This window comes from Phocoena sinus, chromosome 12 (genome assembly GCF_008692025.1).
Source record: "Phocoena sinus isolate mPhoSin1 chromosome 12, mPhoSin1.pri, whole genome shotgun sequence".
Classification (NCBI taxonomy): domain Eukaryota; kingdom Metazoa; phylum Chordata; class Mammalia; order Artiodactyla; family Phocoenidae; genus Phocoena; species Phocoena sinus.
In genome coordinates, this window is record NC_045774.1 from 29,189,259 (window position 1) to 29,217,249 (window position 27,991).

General features: G+C 41.2%; 2 protein-coding genes across 3 annotated transcripts in view; one reads left to right on the forward strand and one right to left on the reverse strand.

Moving 5' to 3' along the window:
• Positions 1 to 25,709, forward strand: part of SLC2A12 (solute carrier family 2 member 12) — a 57,170-nt gene extending 31,461 nt beyond the window's left edge. Inside the window, exons 3-5 of the mRNA XM_032651087.1 lie at positions 8,074 to 8,196; positions 11,866 to 11,998; positions 23,415 to 25,709. Of these exons, the coding sequence (XP_032506978.1) occupies positions 8,074 to 8,196; positions 11,866 to 11,998; positions 23,415 to 23,568 (410 nt within the window). The 3' untranslated portion in view covers positions 23,569 to 25,709. The remainder of the gene's footprint in view (positions 1 to 8,073; positions 8,197 to 11,865; positions 11,999 to 23,414) is intronic.
• A 1,070-nt stretch (positions 25,710 to 26,779) lies between these two features.
• The window catches only part of TBPL1 (TATA-box binding protein like 1), a 30,505-nt gene continuing 29,293 nt past the window's right edge, over positions 26,780 to 27,991 (reverse strand). Inside the window, exon 7 of one of the 2 annotated variants that reach the window (XM_032651088.1) lies at positions 26,780 to 27,945. In XM_032651088.1, the coding sequence (XP_032506979.1) occupies positions 27,866 to 27,945 (80 nt within the window). In that variant the 3' untranslated portion in view covers positions 26,780 to 27,865. The remainder of the gene's footprint in view (positions 27,946 to 27,991) is intronic. The other variant, XM_032651089.1, reaches the window with a different exon arrangement.

Genomic DNA, 27,991 nt, shown 5'->3' on the forward strand with positions numbered 1-27,991 from the left:
GAAAATACATGTGTTGCTTGAAATATGGTTCATTTCTGCATTACCTACAGTCAAGAGAGCTTTCTAGGTTATCAGACAGGTGTTACAGAAAACTCTGAGTCTTTGGTGAAAGGTGAAAGGTGTGATTTAGGTTGAGAAACACCCAACTGTCCATTCTTCTAAGTTGGTGCAACTAATTTAGACTCTGTGTCCTGTGTGCACACAAACTTTGGCTTGTTCATTGTTGTTTCCTTGAGCCTAACCTAGGGCCTGGCCCACAATAGGGGCTCAAGAAATATCTGTTAGATGAGTCAAAAAAGGTTTCTGGAACTCTCTCAGCTTCTGTGATGAAGAGGAGCTGTCTCTCTAGTCTAGGGTTGACATATCCTGATCTCCTCTAGTATGAATCTGTGTCAATATCTAGGCCATCAGAAATAAAAGTGGTTTGTGGGGAAGCCCATGCACATTTGACCAAAAGTTATATCTGAGTAAAACTACTCAATTGAGGATGTGTGGCCACCTCTAATTCATTTGATGACTCAAGAAGTTTCACGTTTTAAATTTACTAAAATTAAGGCCATTTAAAAAAATGTATGGTGTTAGCCAAAATATTCATTTCCAAATTTCCATATTTGCTCCAAATACAAGATTCAACCTTTCCCCTGGAGTGGGGGAAAAAAAGAGAGAGAGAGATTGAGATTAGTCATATCATGGGATAATAATTCCTACCTTGGTTTAGTAATTGACTGTTTTAGAACTTAACTCTTTCCAAAAAAAGATTTGAGACAACTCCTTCCTGGTTTTCCTAAGAGAAATATGTAGAAGTCTGAGCCTGGAACTTGTTTACTTAATTAGTGTTAGAGCTTATAGAAATAGTTCAGTGGATTATCTCAGGCTTAACAATCACGTTAAATTTCTCAGATGTAAGCTGGAAGTCTAAAGTTAATAATAGCAATAAAAGATCTTTGTAGAAAAATCCTACCATAGACACAAGTAATCAAACTCTCGAGAACTGTAAACTGGCTGATATTTGAGCCCACTTGCAAGCTTACAAGTTAGCCTCAGTTTCATGGATTTTGGCAAAAGACACAAGACTCCTTGGTCAGAGACAAAGGACAGTATTATTCATAGCAACAGCCATAGCCAGACTACCAGCATTTGCACAAATTCCCCAAGCCTCAATACCCACAGGGCATTATGAACCAGGCCAGGTGACACCTATACCTAGACTGGGTTATTTTAGAGGAGAGGAACCCCAAGCTTAGGGAACCCAAATCTTTTATAATAGACAGTAAGCCAGCCTGATTTTTCCCCTGAAGGGAGACATTATCTTTAATTTACTGGATAGTAAACAAAACTTTGCTCTAGAGGGGACACTCTGTCTTCCAAGGTTGTTTGTTATATGAACATCCTTAGAAAGACAGCCTGGAACAAAATCGGTGCCTTTTCTCACGAGACATGCTGAAATGCGAGAGCCATGAAAAATCGTCTTTCAACTCAAACACTCTGAAAAGGCCAATTTTCTGTTTAAAACAAGAAATTAGAACTTCTTAAGGTACAAAGATTGTAGAGCCTAGCTTTTTGTTTGGTTTGGTTTTATGGAGTTTAACCAGTCTTTTGGAGGATGGGTATCAGTAGGAAGCGTATGACTCATCTGCCATAACATTTAAATTTAGATTTTATACCTGAATGACTCTAGCTCTTCCAAAAGCAATTGTTTATGTGTTGTTTGTACAGCTAAAAATTATGACAATTCCAGGGGTGTGGAACAGCAGGTTCTAATTTGGAAGTTTACTCAGCTGCTTCACTCTAAGATATACAGGGTTTAGAACAAAGGCTTGCAGACCAGAATTATATCAAATGTTTTCAAAGATACTTTGATATTCTTCATATTTCCTCCTAGACACCAGGCCTCTAATATTCCAAACCATCACCGTCAAAGACTTTTTAGTGCTCACCCTCTTTTTCTATCATTCTTCTTGGATAATCACATACTCTTAGAGAAGAGGCATATTGATTAAATTATTATTCTTTAAACAGGAGAATTTTATTATCAAATGTAGCCATTATACAATCGTATTCACACAATGGGTTTGTGTTAATTGTGTCTACCTTTAAGATCTTTCAAATCTTTTTTTTTTCCTTTTAAATCTTGCATTTCAGTTATCATCAATATTCACACCAATAGTGTTCCTTTTTTTTCCAGTTAATTAAGTTAAAAGTTATTTTGCTTGATTAAAGTGGTGATTTATATGGTCCTCTGGTGTTAGTCATTGCAATAATGCAAAGTAAACAAATAATAGTATCTGAATGGTTTTATACTAAATTTGCACCCAAGCAAGAGGAAAAACTTAAAGAAATATGTTTCTTAGCTAATTCAATCTCACTTTCCTCTTTGGAGTTAAATGATGCACAGTGGTACCTAATAGAACCAAAGAGTCTAAAACTACATTTTTGTAGCATGAACACAGCTAAACAAAGAGAAGTAACACCATTTACAACATTACCAAAGGCAACTCTTCACATAATATAATACATCGGTGTTTAACTTTCCTCTCCATCCCACGCTATGATCATAGGCCCGTGCCCTTGAAAATTACGAATATCAGACAGTAAAGACATTAAAGAAACAGACTAGGGTTTTAACACTATCTTGATAAACACAGCATTCACCTGTTACTTTATTGTTTTTCAGAACACAATGTTAAGCATTTTTCCAAGGAACACCTGTAACATTAAAAACTATTAATACTTTTCTCATTGGAGTCTGAAACATCATTCATGAAAAAAGCACAGCATAAAATGTTACATGTGAAGCATGACATTCAAGTTATAGTGTAAACCAGAAAAGACTAATTTCTTGTATCTCCTTCCCTTTTTTGTTTTGCCTTTTGAACTCTAGTTCAGTGATCTGCAGATTGGGATAAGCATAATCCTGGAGGCTACTTTCTGGAATATTCCTTCAATGATACATCAAAGGAAATCAATTTTTGGATTTTTAGGAAAAGTCTGTTTCCTAAAATTTCTTCTTCCCTGTCTTGCCAGTAATAACTATTCTTCCACTTAAAAGAAAGCACACCTGTTACCCACCAGAAATCTTATTATGATATATGTCCCCAATTATAAAAACCTTAGGAACACTAATGAAAAAGACAGTTGGAAATATTGGTGTAGGTGTGGTATGGAAAAATGACTCTAATGACTAGATAATAATTCTCTCATAAGCCTAGATATTTCTAATAATTTACTTTCAGCAAAACTGTAGGATGACCTAATCAAGTTATCAGCTGATATATCATTACAACAAACTTTTGTTGTTAATTTAAAGAATGTAGTGACACTCCTATTAAAAAACTTTTTCAACTCCCCATCTATTTTTATTATTCTTGAAAACAGTACATTTCATCTCCCTTTTTTTTTTTTTTTTTTTGGCCTGTGCCACGGGGCATGTGGGATCCTAGTTACCTGACCAGGAATCGAACCCGCGTCCCCTGCATTGAAAGTGCGGAGTCTTAACCACTGGACCACCAAGGAAGTCCCCCACATTTCATCTATTTGAAAATGATGTCAACTTTATGTTAAATGCCTTATTGTTATATTTTTAAATGGATGAAGATGAGTATCAAATCGGTATTGTATTTAAATTCCACTGGAAATACTTGAGTGAGATAATTATTCTCTACTGTAAATATAGAGTTTAAAAATACCATAGAAATTGCGTCTTTTGCTGCCATTTAAATTTATGGTAAAAAATGTTAGATGTTGATTTATAAATGAAAGAAAGTACTTAGTTTTTCTAATTATTTTAAAGGCTACACAAGCAAGAAAGTTTGGAGACCACTGCCACCGTTCTTGTTCCCAATTAGTACCTGATCACAAAAGGGTTCCATTTTTAACTCTGGCATTTTTTATTAAGGGTTATTTCATTTAATCCAATTTCCTAAAAAATATTTTAAGAAATCATTTCGGTTGATTCTGACTAGAAATCATTAAGATAGAAAGATTGGGAACATTGAGGTTTTATTTCATTGTTTTCCTTGGTTTGTTAAGTAATCCAAGATCATATTCTTGAAAAAAGTATTTTAAAAGAGGCCAGGAGTAAGCAAAACTCAGAGAGACTGAGAAAAGGGAGAATACAAAAAATAAAAATAAAGCTACAGTATCACTGCTGATATTGGAGATGGTGGCCTACGGTGGAGTATATTTTTAAAGGACAAGACTTTCCCACTCAAGGAACTTATAGGGCCATAATTTAATTGGCTTCACTCCTACAAAGTATAGGACACTGGCTCCATCAAGTTGTTGAGAACTCTGCAGCCTAAGTGTAGAACTTCCTCCAAAGTTACTAGGAGTTCCCTGGTAAGAGTTTCAAGGCCTCCATGAGTCTTTCAAACCTGAGGCTGCCATGCCAGGTGGTTCAGAAAATGCTCAAGCCAAATGGAAAGCATGCCTGAAATGCTGCGGGGTTTGAATCTGAAAGCACAGGGAGAGAAATGACAGCCTCAGTGGAAAAAATTGTTCAGCAGTGGCTGAAATATGGAGGAGGGAGGAGCTAAGTGTGGCTGTTGATATGCGACAGAGCTCAGCCATTTCCACTGATTGGCCCTATTCATTCAAGTTCATGTCCTCCACTACAAACAAAGACATTTCAACGTATTTGTCCTTCATGGTCTTTTTATGACACTCTGTGTAGCCATAAACTCTGCAGATTTCATCTGGATCAGCCAAGTTCTGATGGGCAGCCCTGGTGATTTAATGCCACGTGAAATATGAGTTTCAATATTTGTGGGCAATTAGCTGCCAGCAAGACCAAAATTTCCTCAACCCTTGTAACCTAGAGAAGACTTTAAAGACACGTGCAGACTCTGACATTTACACAAGTACATATTGCTGAGGTGGGCCTAGAATAATGGGGTTAAGGGTGAAATAATAGGCATCGAGGAGAATTGTTGCAGGGCCTGCTAAGCTGCAGTGAGTGGCTTCATTCACTGTAGAAGAGTTATTATATCTCTGACTACTCTGTGGATTCCTCACGAGCAGATAGCGCAAAGCACCCCCTGTGGGCCTGTCATCAGGGAAGGGGATAATGAGGACAGCCAGAGAAAGCCACCATTTTAATGTGGCATGTGACAATAGCTTGATTTTTGTTGGAGAGAAATTAGGCCATCTCATTGGAAAAACATTAGGGATTCAAACAAACAAACAAGCAACAAAAAAAACTTCCACCTGTTATTATTAAATACCAAAATATATCCGCATGTGATGATTTATACCTCTTTGCTCTTTACTTATGAATTGAAAGAGCTTCTCCATTCCTTCTGCTTTGGGTACTCACAGCCCTCTTTCAGGCAACATGGAGGCCTATAAGATTCTGGCACCATCTTGCTCCTAAGTCTTCCATGGAAAGACTTTACCCTCTCAGTAAGTTCTATCTTGCTGCAAGTTCCACTTTCAGATTTTTATTTCACGCTCTCTGGATCTGAAAACCTGCGATTTATATGGTTCTGAGATCATTGTTAAAATTAGTTTAACATTATTATTAATTAATTAATTATTTAAATTAATTTACTATTATTTACTCTCCTTATTTTTGACTTGACAGGTTCCATATTGGGGGTGTTGAACCATCCTTGTCAAAACCTTTGTCAATTGCTGCAACATCCAGTTTGTCAATATTACCTAAACCAAGGCATCGATTCTTGAATTTTCTCCACTAGATCAAAAAAGAAGTAGTCGCTCTCAGCAATGATATATTACTTTTGGAAATGTCAGGTGTAAGTTTTGCCTGACAACAAGGGCCCATCAGAGACTGACGGAAGTCTGTTTTTCAGTATTCAGTTCATTGCTCACTGACTGGTTAAACTGCCCAAGAACTTGGCTCAGCTACTGCACTGAATGCATGCCTAGGACAGGCCTCAGTGTGGTTGCCGGGTGCTTTTAGGTGAGCCCTTGACAGTTCAGACTGAGCACTTATAACTAGTGCTTTGTGCAACTGTCCCATCTTCTTGTTGGTAAGATCCACCACTCTCTGTAACAGCAGGATCCACTCATTCTCATCTGAGGACAGCGTGGAAAGGATTTTCCCCAAACCCCACCAAATAATCCCAAGAAGCCATCACGATGCAAGGTGGGGAGGGGAAGTGGGGTATATCAGAGGTGATGAAGTGGGGATGGAAGTAGATCAAGAAAACCAGTGCTAACTCTTGTCAAAGAAAATCAGCATGTCCATTCCCCCACCTTTTCCTCATGGCTGCTAGAGCAAAAGACCATAAGGAACGCTCTGCTCCACCCCTACCCTCACCAAATACCCAAGGCAGGAAGGGGCCTGGGGGATTGGCTTGAAGCATAGATTATTTATCTTCAACAGAGTGGACTTACATACTTTCATCTTGTATTTGCCCAAGGACAGGTCATTACAAAGGCTTCACCAGAATTATGCAGCTGTCATTCTACTCAGATCCAGATCCCCTGTCTTGCAAACCTCAAGGCAAGGTTACCTGAGCTTTGCACCCGTCTCCAAGGATATAATCTACAAGAATCTAGTGAAGGTCTTCTGGGGGAAAGAGTGGAGGGGAGGGATCTGGAATGTTATTTTTGAATTCCCTATTAATTAGAACAATAATAATCAAGTTCCTTTGGTTACAGTTCTCGCCCCCGCCCTACGTAGATTCACTTGGAGAAGATAATCAAGAAAAAAAATGTGTTTCCAGCCCTCTTGTATAATTTAAATATTTTTCTTACTTTAAAACAGCACATTTACTCCGAGCAGGTGTTTTCTCTACAGAGCAGGATCTTGTCGTGAGAGGTGACTTTTCAATCAGAGACACAGGTGACTGCTCCATGATTCTGGCTGGCCCTGGCAGCCCAGGTGGTTGCTGGCGGGGGGCCGCTCCCTGGCCTCTCGCTTCTTCCCTCACACCGCCTCCTCTCGGGCAAGAGGACGCATCTGGTCTGCATCTGAACACCGGCTTTGCAACACAATGTGACTTAGCTAGCAGGGAGCAGGGCTGGGACAGCTCCTAAGCCCTTCTTTCCTCAGAATCAGAGGTGCTGATACTCCACATTTATGTATTCATTAACGAATATTTATTGAGCCACCCCCAAGAGAGCACCAAGATGAAAAAGCATGAGTTCCAGAGGCTACCCAGGCTCAGCGCTACCTCTGCTGCCACCTCTGAGCTCTGGGACCTTGGCAAATTATGAACTCCTTTAAGCCTCCATTTCCTCTTCTATAAAAGAGGGAGAGTGATATAGTTCCTATCTGGTAGGAATTCAGCGAGGATCAAATGAGATAAGGTTTGTAAAGGTCTCAGCCCATTGGAAGAACTGGTAGCTATTCGGCGAACTGGATTTGATAGGCTGTGAGCAGAAGACAAGTTAATTTGCTCCTCGGCTGCGCTTTCTAATCCCGTCAGACAGGTCCTATAAAGTTTTGTGTCACTCTCAGATCATAAAAAGTCCTCTGATCAGTTTTCATGCCAAGAAGGGTCTCCTTTCAGAAAGTCAAATGTTTGGTCTGGCATAACATCAAATCCTGGAGCTCCGTCTAATTGAGAGCTTCTCTCCACCCAGCTTGCCACAGGCCAGGAAGCCCAAGTGGGGGAGGGGAGAGGAGCCAGCCTCCTTCCTCAGCCCTCCTGGCTCTACCTCCTACCCACTCAGTAGCTACGATGTTGGACTTGGCAAAGGTCGGGGGCAGAGGAGGTTACAGGAAAGGGCCCAGAAGAAAGCAGATAGAGGCGGGCTCTGGCACTGAGGCTCACAGCTGCCCCTTGTCGAGGGTAGGTGGCCTTAGCCACTGCCCTTTCTGTTTGCATTTCTCAGGCCAGTGTCCCCTACCAGCCCTTTATGTCCCTCCCTCTACTTCCAGGGACCATCCTCAAGCTCTCTCAGTGTTTCTCTTGAATCCCTTCTCACTTGATTGGAGGTGAGGAGGAAGCACACTCTCTCCTCCCTCGTCCTGTAAAAGGACATGGCTCTGCTCTCCAACCACAGATCACGTGGGACTAGGGCAGAGGTCAGTGGGCTGGCCCTCAGCTTCAATGGCTTTTTGATCATTTTGCTGTCCCCCACCCACTCTTCCTTGTCTTCCAGTGCCCTGGCTGGTGCTGAGTGAGATTTTTCCTGGTGGAATTCGAGGACGAGCCATGGCTCTAACTTCTAGCATGAACTGGGGCATCAATCTCCTCATCTCTCTGACCTTTTTGACTGTGACAGGTAAGAACTCGCTTTCCTCTAACGCCTTTTGTGCTCTTAGGACAAATCTTAGGGAAGCACACTCGCCTGAAAAACATTTTCTTGTCAACATTTTCAAACACACTCAAAAGTAAAGAGAATGGCAGTGAACCTGATGTACTGACCACCCAATTTAAAAATTTATCTGTCTTCATTTATGACCCCACCTGCTCTGTCCCCGAAATTATTTGGAGTCATTTTGTCCAAACATGTCATTTTGTCTCTAAAATTTCAGCAGGGACCTCTAAAAGATAAGACATTTAAACACTATACCTTCAATATCATTATCACACCTAAAAATATTATACTATTAATAGTCTCTTGGTATCAAGTATCCAGTCTGTGTTCACATCCTTCCAATTGTCTCATAATTATTTTTTATATTTTCTTTGAATCACAATCCAAATACTTAATTTATGATTGATTGATATGTCTCATAATCTGTAGGTTTCACCTCCATTTCTCCTCCCCCTACACTTTATATTTTTAATGAAGAAACTGGGTCGTTTGTTTCATAGAGTTTTCCCCGGGGTTGGATTTGCTGATTGTAGTCACATCACGTGACCCTCTGTCCTTCGTGTTTCCTGTAAACTGCTATTTAGATGTAGAGGCTGAAAAAGATTTAGATTTTCTTGTTTATTTACAAACTCCTTCCCAGGTGATGGCCTGTGTCCTGCCATCAGAGGCACGTCCTGTGTGCTTGTCTCCCACTTTGTCATTCCTGCATCCTTTGAGGATCATTTCCCAGATCTGTTATCTTCATTTCATTATTCCTACTAAGTTTTTTATCAGCAATACTTCTCTTAAGGAGAAATTTCTTCTCATTAGTTATTTGCCTGCCCTGAAGTATGAATCATATAAGAAAGCCAAGATTAATGTTTGAAACTTTCTCTTTATTTTCTACTTTTCAAAATAATGAGGTAGTTCCCCAGCATCCTCCAAAACTGACCAATGAGTTGAGTTTTTGTCCCTTCCTTTATTTTATATGTATATATATAATGCATAAATATTAAATAGTATCTATAATACAGAGATAATATATATTGATACCATTTCAAAAGTGGATGTATAGTCAAAAAAGTATATATCTATATGTAGTACTTCTGAATCTTGTTGACTTTTTTTGGAGTATATCTACTTTTGGAAATGAACTTTTAGAGTTATTAATTAAGCACAGTTTGGGTTTTTACACAAAATTTTAAAATATTTATGTCCTACATTTTTGGAAATAGCCCAAGATGAAAGGAAACACAGGAACTGGTCATTTGCATCAACCGTACGTCTCCTGCTCAGATCACACACATAGACCCGTGCCCTTCACCTTCTCACACACACACAACACACACACTTACCTACTATTTATATGGAGAAGGAGAAATATAAAAGAAAGTATGGAAATGATGAAGGATGAATAAAGATGACACGAATTTCTGGGAAGGATAGCTAATACATAGGATGAGCTTGATGAAGATTCAGAAGTTCTGCATGGGCTCTTAGAACAAATGTTGGGAAAGCATACTCATTAAAAAAAAAAATTCTGGAATGAGCTCAAACCTGTAAATGACATTGCATTGGACTAGGTTTGAAATTCTGTACTTTTCAAAAATCAATTTTCCAAGTAAAAGATATAAGGGTTCTGCTTGGTGGCAAGCCCTTGGACACCAACTTTTAGCACAATTTCAGCTGTATCAATGAGAACAGAGTGTACCAGAGACACAGACATCTCTGCTGTGCTCATAATACAGCTGCAGTATGGCTCTCAGCTCTGAGTAAAATATTTGACGAGGGTTGCAGTGTGCCCACCAAGGGAGGGCAACCTGGATAACGTGGCAGGTGACCTATGGTCTGTGAAGAACGGTTGCAAGAGTGTGGGAGTTTGACTTGGACAAGAGGATGCTCAGCAAGGGATGGAGGTGCATTCAAATATTTGCGCCACTTTCGTGAAGAAGAGATGAGGAAGGCTGATCCAGAGGACAAAGCAGAACCTCTGAACCCAAGTTCCCGGAAGGTAGACTTGGGCTTAGGAATGAGTGAGGAATATGTTTGAAACAGACAGGGCTGACTCACAATGTAGTGTGCATTTTTGATAAGTGATGAGCTCCTTGTTACTGCAAATACTCAAACAGAAGAGCATATAAGTTTGCTGAGATGACATTTTGGGTTTTTTTTTTTTTTTTTCCACTTTTTATTTTCTGGTTTTATGCCCCAGAGAGGAAAGAAGGACCAATTCTCCAAGCACTTTATTAAGCACTCTCTTGGACAAAACCCTGTGTTAGCAGCAAGAAAAGCACAGAGGGAGCGGACTTCAATTAAAATTGCCAGAAGGACTGCAGAGCTGTTCCTTCTCCCTGCTTCCCCCCACCTCAGCACAGCTGACCTATAAGTGGTTAATATGCATAGCTCCTTCCACTTTGCATTACCAAATGCCTTCCGCATAACTGCTCAGTCAGTGTTCCCGACTGACCAGTTGTGATTTGTGGCCGCTAAGGGCTATTTGCATTGTTTCAGTCTGTGGCTGGTCTGAGCCTGTGTTCAAAAAAATCCAGCCTCCTCCTCCCTGCTCCTGGCCACACTGGACTTTCCGCTGAGCCTGGGGTGCCGCAGTGCAAGGGTGGACTCAAGTGCATCGGGGGCCACCTCTCACCAGCTAACATACCTTGACCTTGGTCAGTACTACAAAGGGACTATACCTCTGGCTAGAAGCGCTCAGAGGGAAAACTAGGTTGGCGGGTGAGATCCATCAAAACCTGGAGGGTCCTGCTTCTTTTTGATGCATCTTAGCAAGTCAATGCCTTTCATTCGAACCATTATCCCTTTTTTTCTCTGAATCCAGGAAGCAGTATTACAAATACTGTCAGCTACTAAAATGATGAAATATTGTCAACATGAAACGATTTATTCAAATCAGAGTAAAGAAGGGGGAGCTCATTCCAAGAAGAGTCCATCTGTATAAATATGTCTTTAAAAATGTCTACCAAGTAGACACCAAACTGCTATGGCAGGGATTCCCAAGAGAGGAATGGTGGAGGGTAAGGAGAGAGGAGATAGTTTACCTTCTGTTTTATGTGTTTCTGTGTTGTTTGAGTTTTTTTTTTTTTTTTTTTTTTTTTTTTGCAATGTGCATTTCTATTACCATTTTTTTTTTTTTTTTTTTTTTTTTTGCGGTACGCGGGCCTCTCACTGTTGCGGCCTCTCCCGCTGCGGAGCACAGGCTCCGGACGCGCAGGCTCAGCGGCCATGGCTCACAGGCCCAGCCGCTCCGCGGCATGTGGGATCTTCCCGGACCGGGGCACGAACCCGTGTCCCCTGCATCGGCAGGCGGACTCTCAACCACTACGCCACCAGGGAAGTCCTCTATTACCATTTTGAAAACGAAAAGTATTATGTTCACCAAGAAGATGGCATTGGGTTTAAATTGTGATATTTACAAGATTGCTATTCACTTTACTAGAGAAAGCTGGGGTTGTTTGTGAAAATGAAACTTTCAGAGGCTGGCTATATTTTTAATTTGTGATTGCTATTTCCCTGGATACAACCAGCATGTTTGAAAATACATATGTTTTCATATATGCTCTTAAGAAGCAGCTGTCCACAAATGGGATGAAAGCAACACAAAATGCATCTCTAACCAATTTCTTTTGTCCTCTCTAGATCTCATTGGCCTGCCATGTGTGTGCTTTATATATACAATTATGAGTCTAGCATCTCTGGTTTTTGTTGTTGTGTTTATACCCGAAACAAAGGGATGCTCTTTGGAACAAATATCAGTGGAGCTGGCAAAAGAGTGAGTATTATATGCATTGCTCTCCAAACAACACTCTTTGATCAAAACTTCAGCTTTTATATACAGTGGAATAATAATAATATCTGAAATTTTTTAGGATATTCCCTTTGGTGGAGAAACCATATCTCAAAGCATAATTCGAGTTTCTCTGCCATGCGTTTAATTTGGCTAATTCAGCTAAGGAATTAGAATAAGCAGAGCTTTCTAACAAGTGAAACTTTCAAAGCTCTTTTCAGTAATGATTGAAGAACCTCGCCCATCTCTGGTTTTCCACACAGTGGGTAGGAGTTGCTTGGGGTTTCAGGTGGTCCTGGAATGTCATGCTTGCCTTGTGCTAGCACCGTGGGCTTCAGCCTTCCACCTCTATCACACTTGTAGGTCTCTAAGCCCTAAACATTTGTTAAGGCTAAGGTTACCAGGAAAACTCTTGGGCTTAAATGTCTACAATTATTCCAACTATGGCACAAAGTGCACTAAGAAAGATAAAGAGTTTCCTACATGAATAGGCAGTTAGAACACTGGTTAAATAAAATTTATATGGAGAGACTGCTTGAACAATTTGACATAGCAGTGGCCTGTAGAATACTCCCCTTTTCTTTAGGAGCAGGTCTCACAGCTCTGACTGTTGAAACTGTGGCCTGGGGGAGGAGAGGATGCACAGGGGACAGGAATGAAGGCGAACCTGTTGCTCTTCCTAGGATTTAATCATTCTGCCCAAAAATGTAGGGATACTTGTTCGTGGACTTTAATATAACAGGAGGAAACTACATAATTACAGTTTGTGCCTTTCTTCTAAAAAAAACTTTCATTACAGTAGAGAGAAATGTATGATGGCTACAGAAATGGTGGGCATAGTGATTCTTCAGCTTTTGTCTGAAGGAAGGGTAAACCTGATAGGTGAATTGATGGTAGGTATGTGTACAAATATATAGACCGAGCTCTTAATCCCGGCTTATTAGTATTATATAATTTTTTTAATTATTATTAGGGTATGAAGTAAGTAGGAGTATGGATGATTGTTACTTTGTACTTTATATACTTTAAAATGGTTTACAGGGAATTCCCTGGCGGTCCAGTGGTTAGGACTTGTCACTCTCACTGTCAGGGCCCGGGTTCAATACCTGGTCAGGGAACTAAGCTCTCACAAGCTGAGAGGAGTGGCCAAAGGAAAAAAAAAAGGTTTACATTTTAAAGACATTTCATTTTGGTAAGCAGAAAAACTTTTCTCTTAACTCAAGGTAAATGTCAACTGTAGGGATAATTTTTGATGCTGATAAGGCCCTATTTTTAAAGCCTTCAATGAAAATGAAAAGTATTCCTTTACAAAGAGAAATATAATTGTCAGGAAAGCCAGCTATCTCCTTGGCCTGGCCAGAGCATTGCCTGGCTCTATTCAAGTTGAAGTCAAATAACTGGATTTCTTGGAGAGCACAGAATCTGAAGGACAATTAATTACACATACATGATTCAAATAACTAATAGCCTCAGACCTTGATAACGCAGTGCATTCATCTGTAAACTGTAACATGAGAGTTATCTTTGAAGAGTTAACCCTATAGCCTTATGCCTGAGGGCCAATGCAAATCCTCATCTTCAAAGCCTTGAGTAACCCTAGCCCTGATAGTATTCCTTTCACCAGGATCATCAATGTTTTCTAGTCCCACTTTTTTTTTTTTTTTTTGGTCACGCCACAGGGCATGCAGGATCTTAGTTTCCTGACCAGGGATCGAACCTGTGCCCCTTGCAGTGGACATGGGGAGCCCTAACCACTGGACTGCCAGGGAATTCCCCCCATTTTCTTTTTATATTGCCTTAGCTAAAACTCCAGTGATTTCACTTCCTTAATTAAGTAGGTTATAAAGTTTTGGCATCCGGGAACGGTCTTGGCCCGTTATCTTTCGTATGTAACCTCTACAGTGCCTAGCTTGAAATCGATTCCTAGCAGATGATTAAAAAGTATCCACTGTTCAGTTGGATACCTTGTGGTCAATCCGATGCTGAATTCATTGTGTGTGGGGTTTAGATTACGGGTAACAATATAAACCACAACGAGTTTTGATCTGTGGATCACAGACGAGATTTAATCTTATGATCTAACAATCTGTGCAACAGCAAGAGGTATGTGTTCAGAAAAGGGAGACATATGGCCTGCACCATACCACTCCCTGCCCGCAACTTCAGAGATTATTCATTCAACTCTTTGTTGATTATCTACTATGGAGTAGACACTGTATTAGGAAAGGACTGAAAATATAGGAGACAAAGAATCCATAGCTCCTTTATTTGGAGAGGCAGACCAGAAAACAGACCACTGCAATACACTGTGTTGGCAAGTGCAAAGGAAGGGCATATGTGTTGGGGTAGAGAATGCCTTTAAAAATAAAGGTTTGTTACAATTCTTGTGAGCAGTACTAACTAAAAAATTGAAGCAGGGAGAAAGCAGTAATGAATTAATTGAACGAAACTAAGAATCACTCCTCATTGCCCTCTTTTTTAAAAAGTCTAACTTGAAGGCAGAATGTACTCAACGAATTAAGGTTAAGAAACTTTTAGATTTTTTTTTTTTAATATGGGGCTGTCAGAATGGATCAAATTTCAAACCAAATGAAAATTTGAAGACAAAACTTAAGCCAATCTTTCCATCCAGTAGGCCTCCAGAATAAGACATTCCGTAAGAACATAGTGATTTGGGTGTCTAAAACTCAACAAACCATATTCATTCATTCAGAATTCGGGGTGGGGAAGAAATCTGTCTAAATTAACAAAACTCTGCATTATGAAATGTTTTTGAATTACTCAAACTTAAATGCAGACCCTCTCCAAGAAAGTTTTAAATTGCAAATTAGGATAGATCCAAAAGCCCAAGTACTACCCACCCCTAGACAGATTCCACAAGTACCAGGAGGTTGGTGTAGAAGAACAAAGAGAGACAAGGGCACAGGTGCGAATTATGAAAGACGAGGTGGCAAAACAATTCTGCATTTCAAATTCATTTCTAGGAGCAGCAAGCAGCAGTGTCTACCAGGGATGCATTTTTGTGGGGAAAGCCCAGTACCTGAGGGCAGAAAGGAAACAGTTGCCTTCAGAAATCTTGGCTAACTCTCATTTCTGCAACATCAAAGAGCCTGGGACATGCCTTAGCTTGAAGCAGTAGGTTGGCAAATGCTTTAAAAATGAAAATGTAAGCAGCCTGAATGATAGAAATTGATCAAAGTTATGTATGAAGTATGTGTGTTAAACGAGGTTCCCTGGAGGGAAATGGCAGAGGCAAAAATAGAAATAAAATACATAGTGGTATTGAAAAGTGATCGAACTAGCTAAGTGAACGTGGGGGTGGTGGAAAGCCCCCGGGGACTTGTGAGGACACGAAAGTTGAAGTGAATTCGGAGATGGAGGACGGCTACTGCCGAGCTAAGGGAGTCTTCATGAACTTCGGAGTTAATGAGACAATTAATCAACTTTTGTCCCCAGGGAAAGAGAGTCCAGATGTGTATGTCCCAATGATTTTCTAAGCAGCAAGAAAGGAAACTATTTATAACATCAAATTAACTTCAAATTTGGTACTCCGTACCGCTTGATATTTTCCTTTCTCATATTTGGAGTTGGCTTCTTTTCCTTCTATTTCTACAAGGCTGAGAAAACAAATATTCTTCCAAAGTTGTTAAGTTTCTGGTAAGATAAACAATGACTCAGTGGAGAGGTCAGAAAAGATTTCAGCAATAATGTAATTTGAAAGGATTTCATTTTGAACTTGTGCCCTGCCAGCTACAAGCACAAACACGAAATGGGACATTTGCCATGTGTGCTGTTTCAGCTGTGACTTTCATTCTTTTCCCCAGTTTAAGTGGAAACAATTAGAGAAAACTAACAAGTCAATGTTTTGTAAATATTTTAGTTCTGAGACTTAGGTTATTTTTCACTTTTAGCAGCTCATTTTATGTGGTCATTCCTTCATTCATTCACCCAAATTCATTTATTCGCTAAATACTTACTGAGCACCTGTTCCGTGCCACGCACTGTCCTAGGTGCTGTAACATTAATCAGTGAGCAAAAATGCCATGAGAATTAAGATAGTAAGCGTGTGTGTGTGGGGGTACTTTTGTTTTTAGGGGTTTTTGTTTCGTTGTACATTTTTATTAGAGTAGTTGATTTACAGTGTTGTGTTAGTTTCTGCTGTACAGCAAAGTGAAGCAGTTATACATACACATATATCCACTCTTTTTTAGATTCTTTTGTCATATAGGTCATTACAGAGTATTGAGTAGAGTTCCCTGTGCTATACAGTAGGCCCATATTGGTTATCTATTTTATGTATAGTAGTGCAACACTTGTTATTTTCTATTTTTTTTTTTTTTGGTAGTGGCCAACCTAATGGCTTGAGGTGGTATCTTATTGTATTTATTTATTTGTTTATTTATTTATGGCTGCGTTGGGTCTTTGTTACTGTGCGTGGGCTCTCTCTAGTTGCGGCGAGTGGGGACTACTCTTCATTGCAGTGTGCGGGCTTCTCATTGCGGTGGCTTCTCGTTGCGGAGCACAGGCTCTAGGCATGCAGGCTTCAGTAGTTGTGGCACGCGGCCTCAGTAGTTGTGGCTCACAGGCTCTAGAGTGCAGGCTCAGTAGTGTGGCGCACGGCTTAGTTGCTCCGTGGCATGTGGGATCTTCCCAAACCAGGGCTTGAACCCATGTCCCCTGCACTGGCAGGCGGATTCTTAACCACTGTGCCACCAGGGAAGCCCGGGGGGTACTTTTGATTGGTGATCTCAGAAGGTTATCCTGAGAGATAACATTTAAGATAAAATCTGAGTAGTAATGAAGAGCCAACTCTGCAAAGGTAGGGGGAAAGAGAATTCAGGCAGAGAACAGCTAGTGCAAAGACTAAATCAGAAACACACTGGACCTGTTCCAGAGACCAAAAGATGCTCAGGAGGCTGCGATCTTTGAGATCCAGTGGGTAAGTCGGTGGAGACTGACGTGTGGGGCTTTATAGACTGAGTTTGGATTTCATTCTAAGTGCAATGGGAAGCTACTAAAGTATTTTCAGCAGGGGAGTGGCGTGACCTCATTTATTTTAAGGCGTGCCAAGCCAGCGTCTGCAGGCACACAGCTGAACACGGCTGAGAAAGCACACGAGCACAGGGCTGGGGCCCAGGTTCAATCATCCTGACTGACCTCAAGAGGCCCCCTCCATGCTACCTGGCAATCACCCATGTCCCTTGTCCATGAACTGTCTCTCCTAGACAACTGCTCAATGCCAGCCTCTCTCTGGAAACCTCCCACCTCCTTAGCCGTCCTCACTCCCGCCAACAGCCTTGCTCCTGACTTCACGGAAGAAATGAACACAATCAGAAAGGGACTTCCTTACCCTTCCACCTCAACCCACACGTCAGTACTTGCATCCAAATACACCACCATCCCTCTGGGTTCTATCTTTTAACTCATTCCTATGTGAAGCCAACCACCTCATGCCCTCTGCCCTTCCCTTCTCCAGAACATTCCCCAATAGTCCTCCCTGATCACCCCTGCATCATCCATATCTTCCCTCTCTCCTAGATCTCTATGTCACATCAGCAGAGCAACCTTGTGTGATTTTTTCCCCCAGCTTAAAAAAAAAATCTTTTGATCCCATTTTCCTCCCTAGGTTTTGCTCTTGTATCATATTTTTAATTAGATTTATCTATTTTTATTTATTCATTTTTGGCTGTGTTGGGTCTTCGTTGCTGCTCGCGGGCTTTCTCTAGTTGCAGGGAGCGGAGGCTACTCTTGGTTGCCATGTGCAGGCTTCTCATTGCAGTGCTTCTCTTGTTGCGGAGCACGGGCTCTAGGCACACGGGCTTCAGTAGTCGTGGCATGTGGGCTCAGTAGTTGTGGCTCGCAGGCTCTAGAGCTCAGGCTCAGCAGTTGTGGCGCACAGGTTTAGTTGCTCCGTGGCGTGTGGGATCTTCCTGGACGAGGGATCGAACTTGTGACCCCTGCACTGGCAGGCGTATTCTTAACCACTGTGCCACCAGGGAAGTCCTGCTCTGCTATCATTTATTTTCACCTGTATTCTTTGCCATCATTTATAGCATAGTTCTTTCAGAGTTGTCTCTATTCACTGTCAGCAATTCCTCTCTTCCTATTCTCTCATGAACCTGCTCTGATGAGACTTTTATGGCCATTACTCTACTGTCATCGCTCCTTTTAACATCCTGGTTACCTCCATGTTGCTAAACCCCGTGATCAGTTCTCATCCGTTGTCTTAATGGCTCATGCAGTGACCATCCCCAGCACTGGCTGGGGTGAGCACGCCCTCCTTCCCAAAATACTTGCTTCGCTGCCTTCAGGGACTGGCCTCCTGGTTGTCTCCTACCAGTCACGCCTCCTCAGCATGCTCTGCTGGTTCCATCTCATCTTTCACTGTCTTAAAGTTGGTGTGCCCTAGGGCTTCGTCCTCTGACCCCTCCTCTATCCCCTCACAGGCTCACTGATCTCAAAGTTATGGTCTTTACACCATCCATATGCCACTGAATCCAACATTTACATCTCCAGCTTCAATATCTCTCCTGAACACAAGGCTTGTCTATTCAACTGTTTGCTCTCCAGCTCTTTTCAAATGTCTAACAAATATTACAAACATGATCTGAATTGAACCCCAATATTCCCCAAACCTACTCCACTCGCAGACTCTTCCACCTCAGTTGATGTCAACCTTATCCTTCTACTTGCCCTGGTCACAAACCTTGGCGTCTCCCCTGACTCTTTCCCTCCACCCCATGTTCAGTCTTTCAGAAAACAGTGTTGGCTCTAATTTAAAAATAGATCCAGGGATTTCCCTGGAAGCGCAGTGGTTAAGAATCCACCTGCCAATGCAGGGGACACGGGTTCGAGCCCCGGTCTGGGAAGATCCCACATGCCTCGGAGCAACTAAGCCCTGCGCCACAACTACCGAGCCTGCGCTCTAGAGCTTGTGAGCCACAACTACTGAGCCCCTGTGCTGCAACTACTGAAGCCCGTGCTCTGCAACAAGAGCAGCCACTGCAATAAGAAGCCTGCGCACCACAACGAAGAGCAGCCCCCGCTTGCTGCAACTAGAGAAAGCCTGCACGCAGCAAATGAAGACCCAACACAGCCAAAAATAAATTAAATAAATAAATGTATTAAAAAAATATATAGATCCAGAGCCTGCCACCTGCACTGCCCCTCCCTTGATCTGAGTCGCCGTGCTCTCTCCTGCGTTACTGTAGTAACCACCTGCCTGGTCCTGTTTTCAGCCTCCATCCCCTCCGATCTGTTTTCAGCACAGCAGCCAGTGATCCCTTTAAATATGATCAAGCTATTCCTTTGCTCAAATCCTCCCGCGGCTCTGATGGCCCGTACAGCCCTACATATCCTTCTACTCTCCCCCGCTTTCACCGTCATCAGCTGCACTGGCCATTTTGCTGCATCCCAAACACACCACGCAATGCTCAAGACTCAGGGTCTCTGCCCTGGTTTCCTCTGTCTAGAATTCCCTTCCCTTAGATACCCACTTGTCCCACCACTTTATCTCCTTCTGAATTGTCCTGTTACCCTATTTAAAATCACAATCATGTCCCAACTCTGCATCCACTCTCTTTTTTCAGTTTTTCCCCCAAAGCTGGTACCTTCTATATTTCACTTGGTTTCTTGTCTATCTCCTCTCGCTCCATTAAGTTCCTTGAGGGCAGGGAATTTTGTATACTTCATTCACTGTTGTTTCCCAGCACCTGGAATAATTTCTTCGCATATAATTGAAGCTCATTATTGAAAATGAATAAATTAATGAATTAACTGGATATAGGAGTAAGGCAATGAAGTAGTCAGGGTGGTACCTAAATTTTTAGCTTGAGAAACTGCATGGACGGTAACACAGGGGAGCCCTTTCAGAACTAGGTTTCAGGGCTGGAAAGATTACAGAGATGTCCATTAGACATCAGATGGATATAGTACTGGTTGGCAGCTGGATATGTTAAGTATGAAATTCTGGAGACACTCAGAGTCAGGGTCAGATTTGGGTAAGTGGTATTTAGGTTATGGAACCAGATGAGATCATCTGGTCAGAGAGCAGAGAGGAGAATGAGGTGCAGGACCAAGCCCTGGATTATGCCAACACGTAGAGAACAGGCAGAGGGTGAGTATCGAAAGGACTGAGAAGGAGCCAACGGTGAGGCTGGAGAGGAGCCAGGAGAACATGGTATCACTGAAGCCAAGAGGAGTGTTGTCAGGAGGGACTGGATGATGCTGGGAAGGGGAGCAAACAGGATGATCACAACCTCGACGGTCTTTACCCACTGCTGCTCCTTTCACAAGCATCCCACTCGCCCTCGCACCACTCTGCGTTTCAGCTCACTCTCTCAAGCACCTACCAGGACTGGGAATCCACTGAAGAGTCATCACCCGTGTCCTCACTTCCCTTCTTACCTTCCTTAGATCCCATGCACCACCCCTCCCTCTACCCTGCCCTCTCTCCCTCCATTCAGGCAAACCTTAATTCTGATTAAGCCAATCCTTAGCTTGTTTTATCCCTGCGTCCAAGGAACTTGGCTTGAGATACACCCAACTATACTGACAGGTCCAGTTTTAAATTGATGAACATAAGTCTCAAGTAGGTCTTCAGGAATGTCCTGCAACCTACCACATGGCCCTGGTCAGTTGATTTTCCTACTGTCCAAGATGGTGGCCTCACACCCTGTCCCCTCTCAAGCCTCCAGCACTCCCTCCCACTTCCTCACTCTCTGCTGATAGTCTTGGGTTTTTAGTTCACTGAGAAAACAGAAAGAAAGAGCCCACTTCATCCTGCACACTATCTATTCAACTACCTACATCTATGCCCACCTTCTCTCTCTTGGTGCAAAGGCCAATTCTTCCATTTGTCTTGAGCATGTCATCAATTTCCCCCTTCTATGGGATTATCATCACACACAGAGCTGCAGGACTCCCCATCCTAAACAACATACCTCCCTAGACCTCAAATCTCAAATTCCCCACCCAGTACCCACTCACCCCCTGCCCACTTTTCAGTTCCAGAGCGCTCTGTTGTCTCCAGGTCCTCACCTCTCATTCTTTCTTGAACTTACTGCTCTCAGGCTTTCTTTCCTGCTTTCTGGCTCCCCAGGCTACTCACGACTTCTGCCGAGTTACCAAACCTCAGGGTCAGTTCCCGTGTCATGTGACTTTCCAGCAGCACGTACCCAGGCCCTCATGCTCTCTATCTTTAAACATTTTTTTTTTTTTCCACTTGTCTTCTGGAATATTACAGTTTCCTGGTTTTCCTCCTACCTCATTAGTCATTCCTTGGTCTCTGCTGCTTCCCCTTCCTCCCTCCCTCCCTTCAAATACCATAACGCCCAGGGCTCAATCCTTAGATCTCCATCTACACTCACTTCTTGGATGTATTCCCGTGGCTTTATCAGCCATCCATAAGTTGATGACTCTCAAATGATTTATCTCTAGTCTCGGACCTTTTACCTGATTTTCGAATTCCGAAATCCAACTGTCCACTTGACATCTTTGGTTGGAACATCCAACAGGCATCTCTAATCTGACAGAACTCTTGATTTCCAGTCCCCTTGATGACCCAGTCACATTTCCTCCACGGGTCTTCTGCTCGGGGGGAACTTCTGAGGCCAGAGGTTTAGGATTCATCCACGCTACTCCTTTCACCCCCACAGCTAATATCAGTAAGACTTGTTAGCTGTTAACAAAACATATGAATATACACTTTCCACCAGTACTGTTCTAAATCCAAGCCACCATCTTTTATTTGGACTTACTAACCTCCAAACTAGTCTTCCTCTTTCAACTCCTGCGCTCTGCACGCTATCCTCCATGCGGCAGTTAGATGGATCTTTTCTTTATTTTTTGTAATAAACATTTATTATTTCACAGTGTCTGCGGGTCTGGAGTTTAGGAGTGGTTTAGCAGGACGGCTCTGGTTCTGGAAGTTGCAATCTAGCTGTTGGTCAACGCTGCAATCATCTGAGGACTTCACTGAGGCTCAAGGATTAAATTTTTAAAAAAAATATTTATTTGGTTGTGCCGGGTCTTGGTTGTGGCAGGCAGGCTCCTTAGTTGTGGCATGAGAACTCTTAGTTGCAGCATGCATGTGGGATCTAGTTCCCTGATAGGGATCGAACCCGGGCCCCCTGCATTGGGAGCACGGAGTCTTATCCAGGTGCCACCAGTGAAGTCCCTAGATGGATCTTAAAAACATCATTCCTCAGCTCAAAATCCCATGGCTCCTACTACATTTTGAATAAAATTCAAGCTTCTTAACTATGGCTGCTACCCTCCCCTCCAACCTCACGTCTGTCATTCAGGTACTCGCCATGCTTTAGCCATACTGGACTTTCCGCAACACAGCACTTAGCTGCAATCCTTCACATGGTTCCCTCCCTAACTTCACTCCAGTTTCTGATCAGATGTCACCTGATCTTTAGAGATGCCAGCAGTATGATACAGTCCCCCACACCCCAACTAAGTCATTCTTTTTCCCTTTCTTGGTTTACTTTTCTCCTTAGCACTCTTACTACTTGAAATTATATGCTTACGTGCTTGGCTCCTGTTAAGGTGTAAGCTCCTTGAAAGCCAGACTCTTTATCTCCTCCATCCATAGCACCTGGCATGTTGTAGCCACTCGATGAACTGGTTAAATTATAGGACAGGATATTTGAAAGGGGACAGACAGGTTCAAAGGTGCTTATTTATTTTATTATTATTATTTTTTTTTTTTGCGGTTCGCGGGCCTCTCACTGTTGTGGCCTCTCCCGTTGCGGAGCACAGGCTCCGGACACGCAGGCTCAGCGGCCATTGGCTCATGGGCCCAGCCGCTCCGCGGCATGCGGGATCTTCCCGGACCGGGTCACGAACCCGCGTCCCCTGCACTGGCAGGCGGACTCTCAACCACTGCGCCACCAGGGAAGCCCTCAAAGGTGTTTATTTAAATAAACATAAAATACTAGAGCATGTTTTCATGCTGATGGGAATAATGTTGCAGAAATGAATTTGTTAATGCAGGGGCGAGGGGATAATGCAGAAAGCAGAATATGTAGATATAAATATAGATAGGCATATTGGTAAGCAGAGTTTGAGAAAAGGGAAGAAATTAAAGAGGATCTGGGATGTAATCTCCAGTAGTTCTATGTAAGACTATCCTTGGAATCCTTCCCTGCAGACAGGAATGCCATGATTATGTTCCGAGAAGAAGGCACCCCACCTTACCCTTTGCATGAGATTGATCAAAGGTCTGTGGTGCGCTGAATTTCATGACATGTGGAAACGTTGCAACAAACCTTGGTCTATTTTTGCAGAGCTAAAACATTAAAGCCCCAGGGTGATTTAAAAAATTATAGCCTGCACATTTTTAAATACTGTAAATTAAGAATGACATTTTCATTAGTGCCTCTTTCTCTTTCAGGAACTATGTGAAAAACAATATTTGTTTTATGAGTCATCACCAAGAGGAATTAGTGCCAAAACAGCTTCAAAAAAGAAAACCCCAAGATCAGTTCTTGGAGTCTAAAAAGCTACGGGGTAGGGGACAGCCAAGGCAGCTCTCTCCAGAGACCTAATGGCCTCAAAACCTTACAAATGTTGATACAGTATGAGAACATTTAGGGTGTCTTCCTACCAATACATATTGGCCACTCCCATGTTTTCTCTTCGGTGTCACAGAGCTAGTTTAAAAGGGACACCCTGAAATTACAGAGACAATCTTTAATCTCTACCTGCCCAAAAGGAACCATGAAAGGTAGGTGAGGGACAAGGTCCCCAGTGACCCCTTTCTTACTCTGAGCAGGATACCAGGTTAAAAAATAATAGCGGTTGGTTATCTTCCACCTTCTTCACAGAGCAGCCTTTGAAAGACTATGAACTAGTGATGAGAATAACTTTTACCTTAAGGTTTGTATGCATAGAGGCCAGTTGCGGCTTTACCATTAAGACACAGAAGCTGTCTGAACGTAAGCTTATGGTTTTTTTTGCCTACCTACCAAGACACTACCTGCACTGGGTCTTGTGTAAAAAAGAACCAGGATACAATGTGGACAACTGCAAACATGTTCTAGGTTAGGATAGGGTCCTGGTTAGGATTTTGGTGATAAATTTCTAATTACGGTTCAACAAGGATAAAGATTATACATCCTATTTTACGAATTATGAACTACAATGTAATTCAAAATGTCCTTTTATAAATTTGGTATTAGTATTATAAAATATTAAGAGAAACAACTCTGCAATAGTTGAGAAAGATAAGCATTTTCCATCCATTTTTAAAAAATACGGATAGAAAGGACAATTTCAAAATCCTGGGACCATATTTATTGAGAAGTAGCTGTTAGTAAAACACGAGAAAAGAAGTCAAGCCATTAGGTTATTTATCCAAATCTGTAAGTAGTTAAGTTTGAGTTACTAAGTCAAGCTTATACAGTTCTCTCTTTGTAAGGCTTTCATGATACCTTAATAGCGATCCATAGTTTCCTGTGATTCTTCGCACCCCTCAGGATTATCACTACCTCAGGTTATGGCCTACAGGCTATAACTGATGCTGACTTTCAGATGCCTGCAAACATAATAAATGACATCCAAACATCGGGACAATTCCCTCAATGTGGTCTTCTCTATGATGAAACAGAGATCACTGACTGTACCAGAAACTTGGGTTTTCACCCACGCAACAATGGATTGCTCTCTTCTGTATTTCACCAGTTGAATTTTAAGACGTGGGGAGGCATTTTACCAATAGAATTTGGATACGATGATAGAAAATCTACAATAAAGAACCTCAAACCACTTATGCAGTAACCCATTAAATGACTAATATTATAAACTATGGGAGACACACACAAAAAGTACTGAACAACCTAACTTGAAAAAGAATACAAAAATATGATTAACCTGAAGAAAGAATCCTAAGAGTCAAAAGCCCTTTTTATTCAGCTTGAAAATTTTCTATTGGCCCATAACAAACTGTCCCAGTTTGATATAAGGAAATATGATCTACTGCATTCCCTTATAATGAAGTGACCTGACTACAACCTATGTAAGCAATAGTAAAACTGTATTATCAGGAACTCAGGAGAATGACTAGAAGTCCTGGTGCTGAAACATGCTATCTAAATTAAAATTGGCAGGGGAAGTTATGAGGAAGGGAGATTTGCAGTCTTCATTCTGCACGGTACATTTCATATGCAAGTTAGAACATGCATCGTTCGCTTGTTTTGGAAGAAGGGAGAGTGTGTTCTGTAGAGGTTCAATTTAAGCAAGTGATTATGCGCCTTCAGTGCGATTATACGCTGAGATTAGAAAAGGTCGAGACAGGTAATCAATATGAATTTACGCTGAGATTAGAAAAGGTCGAGACAGGTAATCAATATGAATTTCTTTTTCTTTGCCAAGCATCACAGATTGTAAGATATTTAACAAAACCGTTACATATTTCACTGTGCAGTTCAAACACTGTATATACTTTAGCTATCTCTTGGCTTAGCCATACGTTGTAAATGGGCAGGAAACTGTTATAAACCTAGTAGGTTTATCACTAAGTGATTTCAACTTCAGTATCTTAAACACTGTCTTATATTTTTCTTTTATTATCCAGAATCTATAATGAAACAGTTCTGTTTTCAAACTAAATTTTACCCAATACGCACCCAATTAGAGCTTTTTGACTTTCAAAAATAAAAAAAGGGGGAATACTTATAATTTATATGTATATATTCACAGTTTTTATTTATTAAAAAAATGTACAGCACTTGTGAAAAGCCAGAAGACATCAGACACACTCATTTCTTACCAGCTTTGTTAAGCATAGTGGGTCACCCATGACACTTTGCCAGGCGATACTCAAGCAAGCAGCCCTGAAACCAGACCCGGTCAGATTGTCTTTCTCCCTCTTTTCTGAGAAAGCATTTTGATGAGCTACTGATCTACATAGTTTTCAAGTCACTCGAATACTGAAAAATATTACAACAAACATCTGGATCTGCACCTTGGCTATATAATCAGGTTTCCCCCGCTTTTCGCTATTTCTTTTTTGTGAACACTGCCAAACAGGAGGTCACTTAATTACTGTTAATTAAATCTAAGTGGAAAACCTCAAATTTTTGAAACAGTCTGCTCAGAACCTGTAACTTTCATTGAATTTTATTCTGTATATTTTTTGAGGTTGCCTATCCCACTGGATCTCAAAATGAAGCAAATAAACACAAATGTAAAAAATGAAAAGTCTTAAAATCACAATTAAGTCTTTCCCAAGAAAGAAAACATAAAAGTTAGCCATTGGCCCCAACTTATGAGGGAGTGAGAGGCAGGGTAGGGGAAGGCATTGAGAAGAAAGAAGATAAAAATAAACATAAAAAATAATACATATTGTTCAGTGCAGCTTTCAAGATTTTAGAATATGGTAGGGAAAACGGAGGTTAAGATGTTCCAATTTTCCACAAAGGTTTCAAAACATTTTGGAAATTCAAGGTTTTAGTGGAAAACTGTGTTGTACTATTACCTCTATTAATTTTAACTGAGAAGCTAATATGACACTCCATTCAGCTTTATTTCTAGGTAAGATCATTGTTAGTAATTGTTAGTAATTACATTGTTAGTAATACTAAACTCCTAAACACAAATGGCCAAGCACCACTGCAGCCTGATCCTATATTACCGTTGCTGGGCCCACGGGTGAGCCAGAGAGCCACTGTTTCACAAATGCATATTTATTATAACTTTAAGAGGAGCAATCCCATATACTGAGTAGTCGCTCTTTAGCTTCACTAAATAAGACACAGCAAGGGGAAAGACTTATCTTGCAAAATGGCTTTCAAGTTCAAACTGAACTGTAGTACAATTAATTACACTGTGGCACAGAATCAGCTTTTGGGCACTTCTTGCTAAAACAGCACAATGTTTCAACTTCTGACAAGACTCTTAGTGAAGCCTTGAGTACCAACCTAAGAGTTTTACTTTCCTCTAACCAGAGTTGAGTCTTTCCAGAATAACAAAGGTACATATGAAGTACAACCCATCACAGCTTCTTTCTTATATTCATCTTATAGGTAAGAGTTTCTCTTTTTAAAACTCCAACTTTATGACTTTTAAAAGATAGTTAACATTTTCTATCATGTTAAATTAGCAACATAAAACATTATGCTGAATTTATAAAGTTCTACTCCAGTTCCCTAGAATTTATATACATGTTTTTATTTCTAATCTGCAAGAAAAAAATCCCTATTTGATATTTGGTAACAGAGCATTAAAAGAAACTATACACATGTGGCATATATATATTTACAAAATACACTTCAAAAAGAAGCCAACACACTTTAGCAAAAGTCTAAGCTTGCATAGATTAAAAAAAAAAGAATTATGAATACAATTTTTGTTAAAATAGAAAATGGGGAATAGAATGGATATCAAGAGTGATCTTTTCCAAACTTTTATTTGTGCACATTCAATTGAAAAAGATAACTTTTACAGGTTCTTTGGTGCCCATATTCAGCATACAAAAATGTAAAAGACTATTCACAAATAAAACACATCAGCTCAAACTGGAAAAAAATAACGACAACAACAAAACACTTTAAGGTAGTGCACACTGTGACAGCTCTGCTCGTGGGGACATGAAATTACTGCGAAAATAAATAGAATGTCCTTTTGTAAAAGCAGCAATGTCATGTCTTGTAAACTTCCTTTTTATATTACAGCAAGGTTTGAAATAAAATCCAAAGGGACTGGAGCTTACACTGTAGCCGTGAATGAATAAAAGAGTCTATTTCCTCAATTACTGTTGGTCCAGTTTTCCTTTTGTTCTGAGTCCAATGTGCAGCAGGTTTTAAAAGGTGCTCAGTTTGGGATTCTAACCAATTACGTTATGACTTACAAAATTTCTTTCCTGCTTTCAAACACAAACGGGTATACCTGTTCCACAGCAGTAGCGACGGCCTTTACATTGGGCCCTGTAACAACACAGTGGAGGAAGGGGTGAGAAGAGGCAAAAGAGCA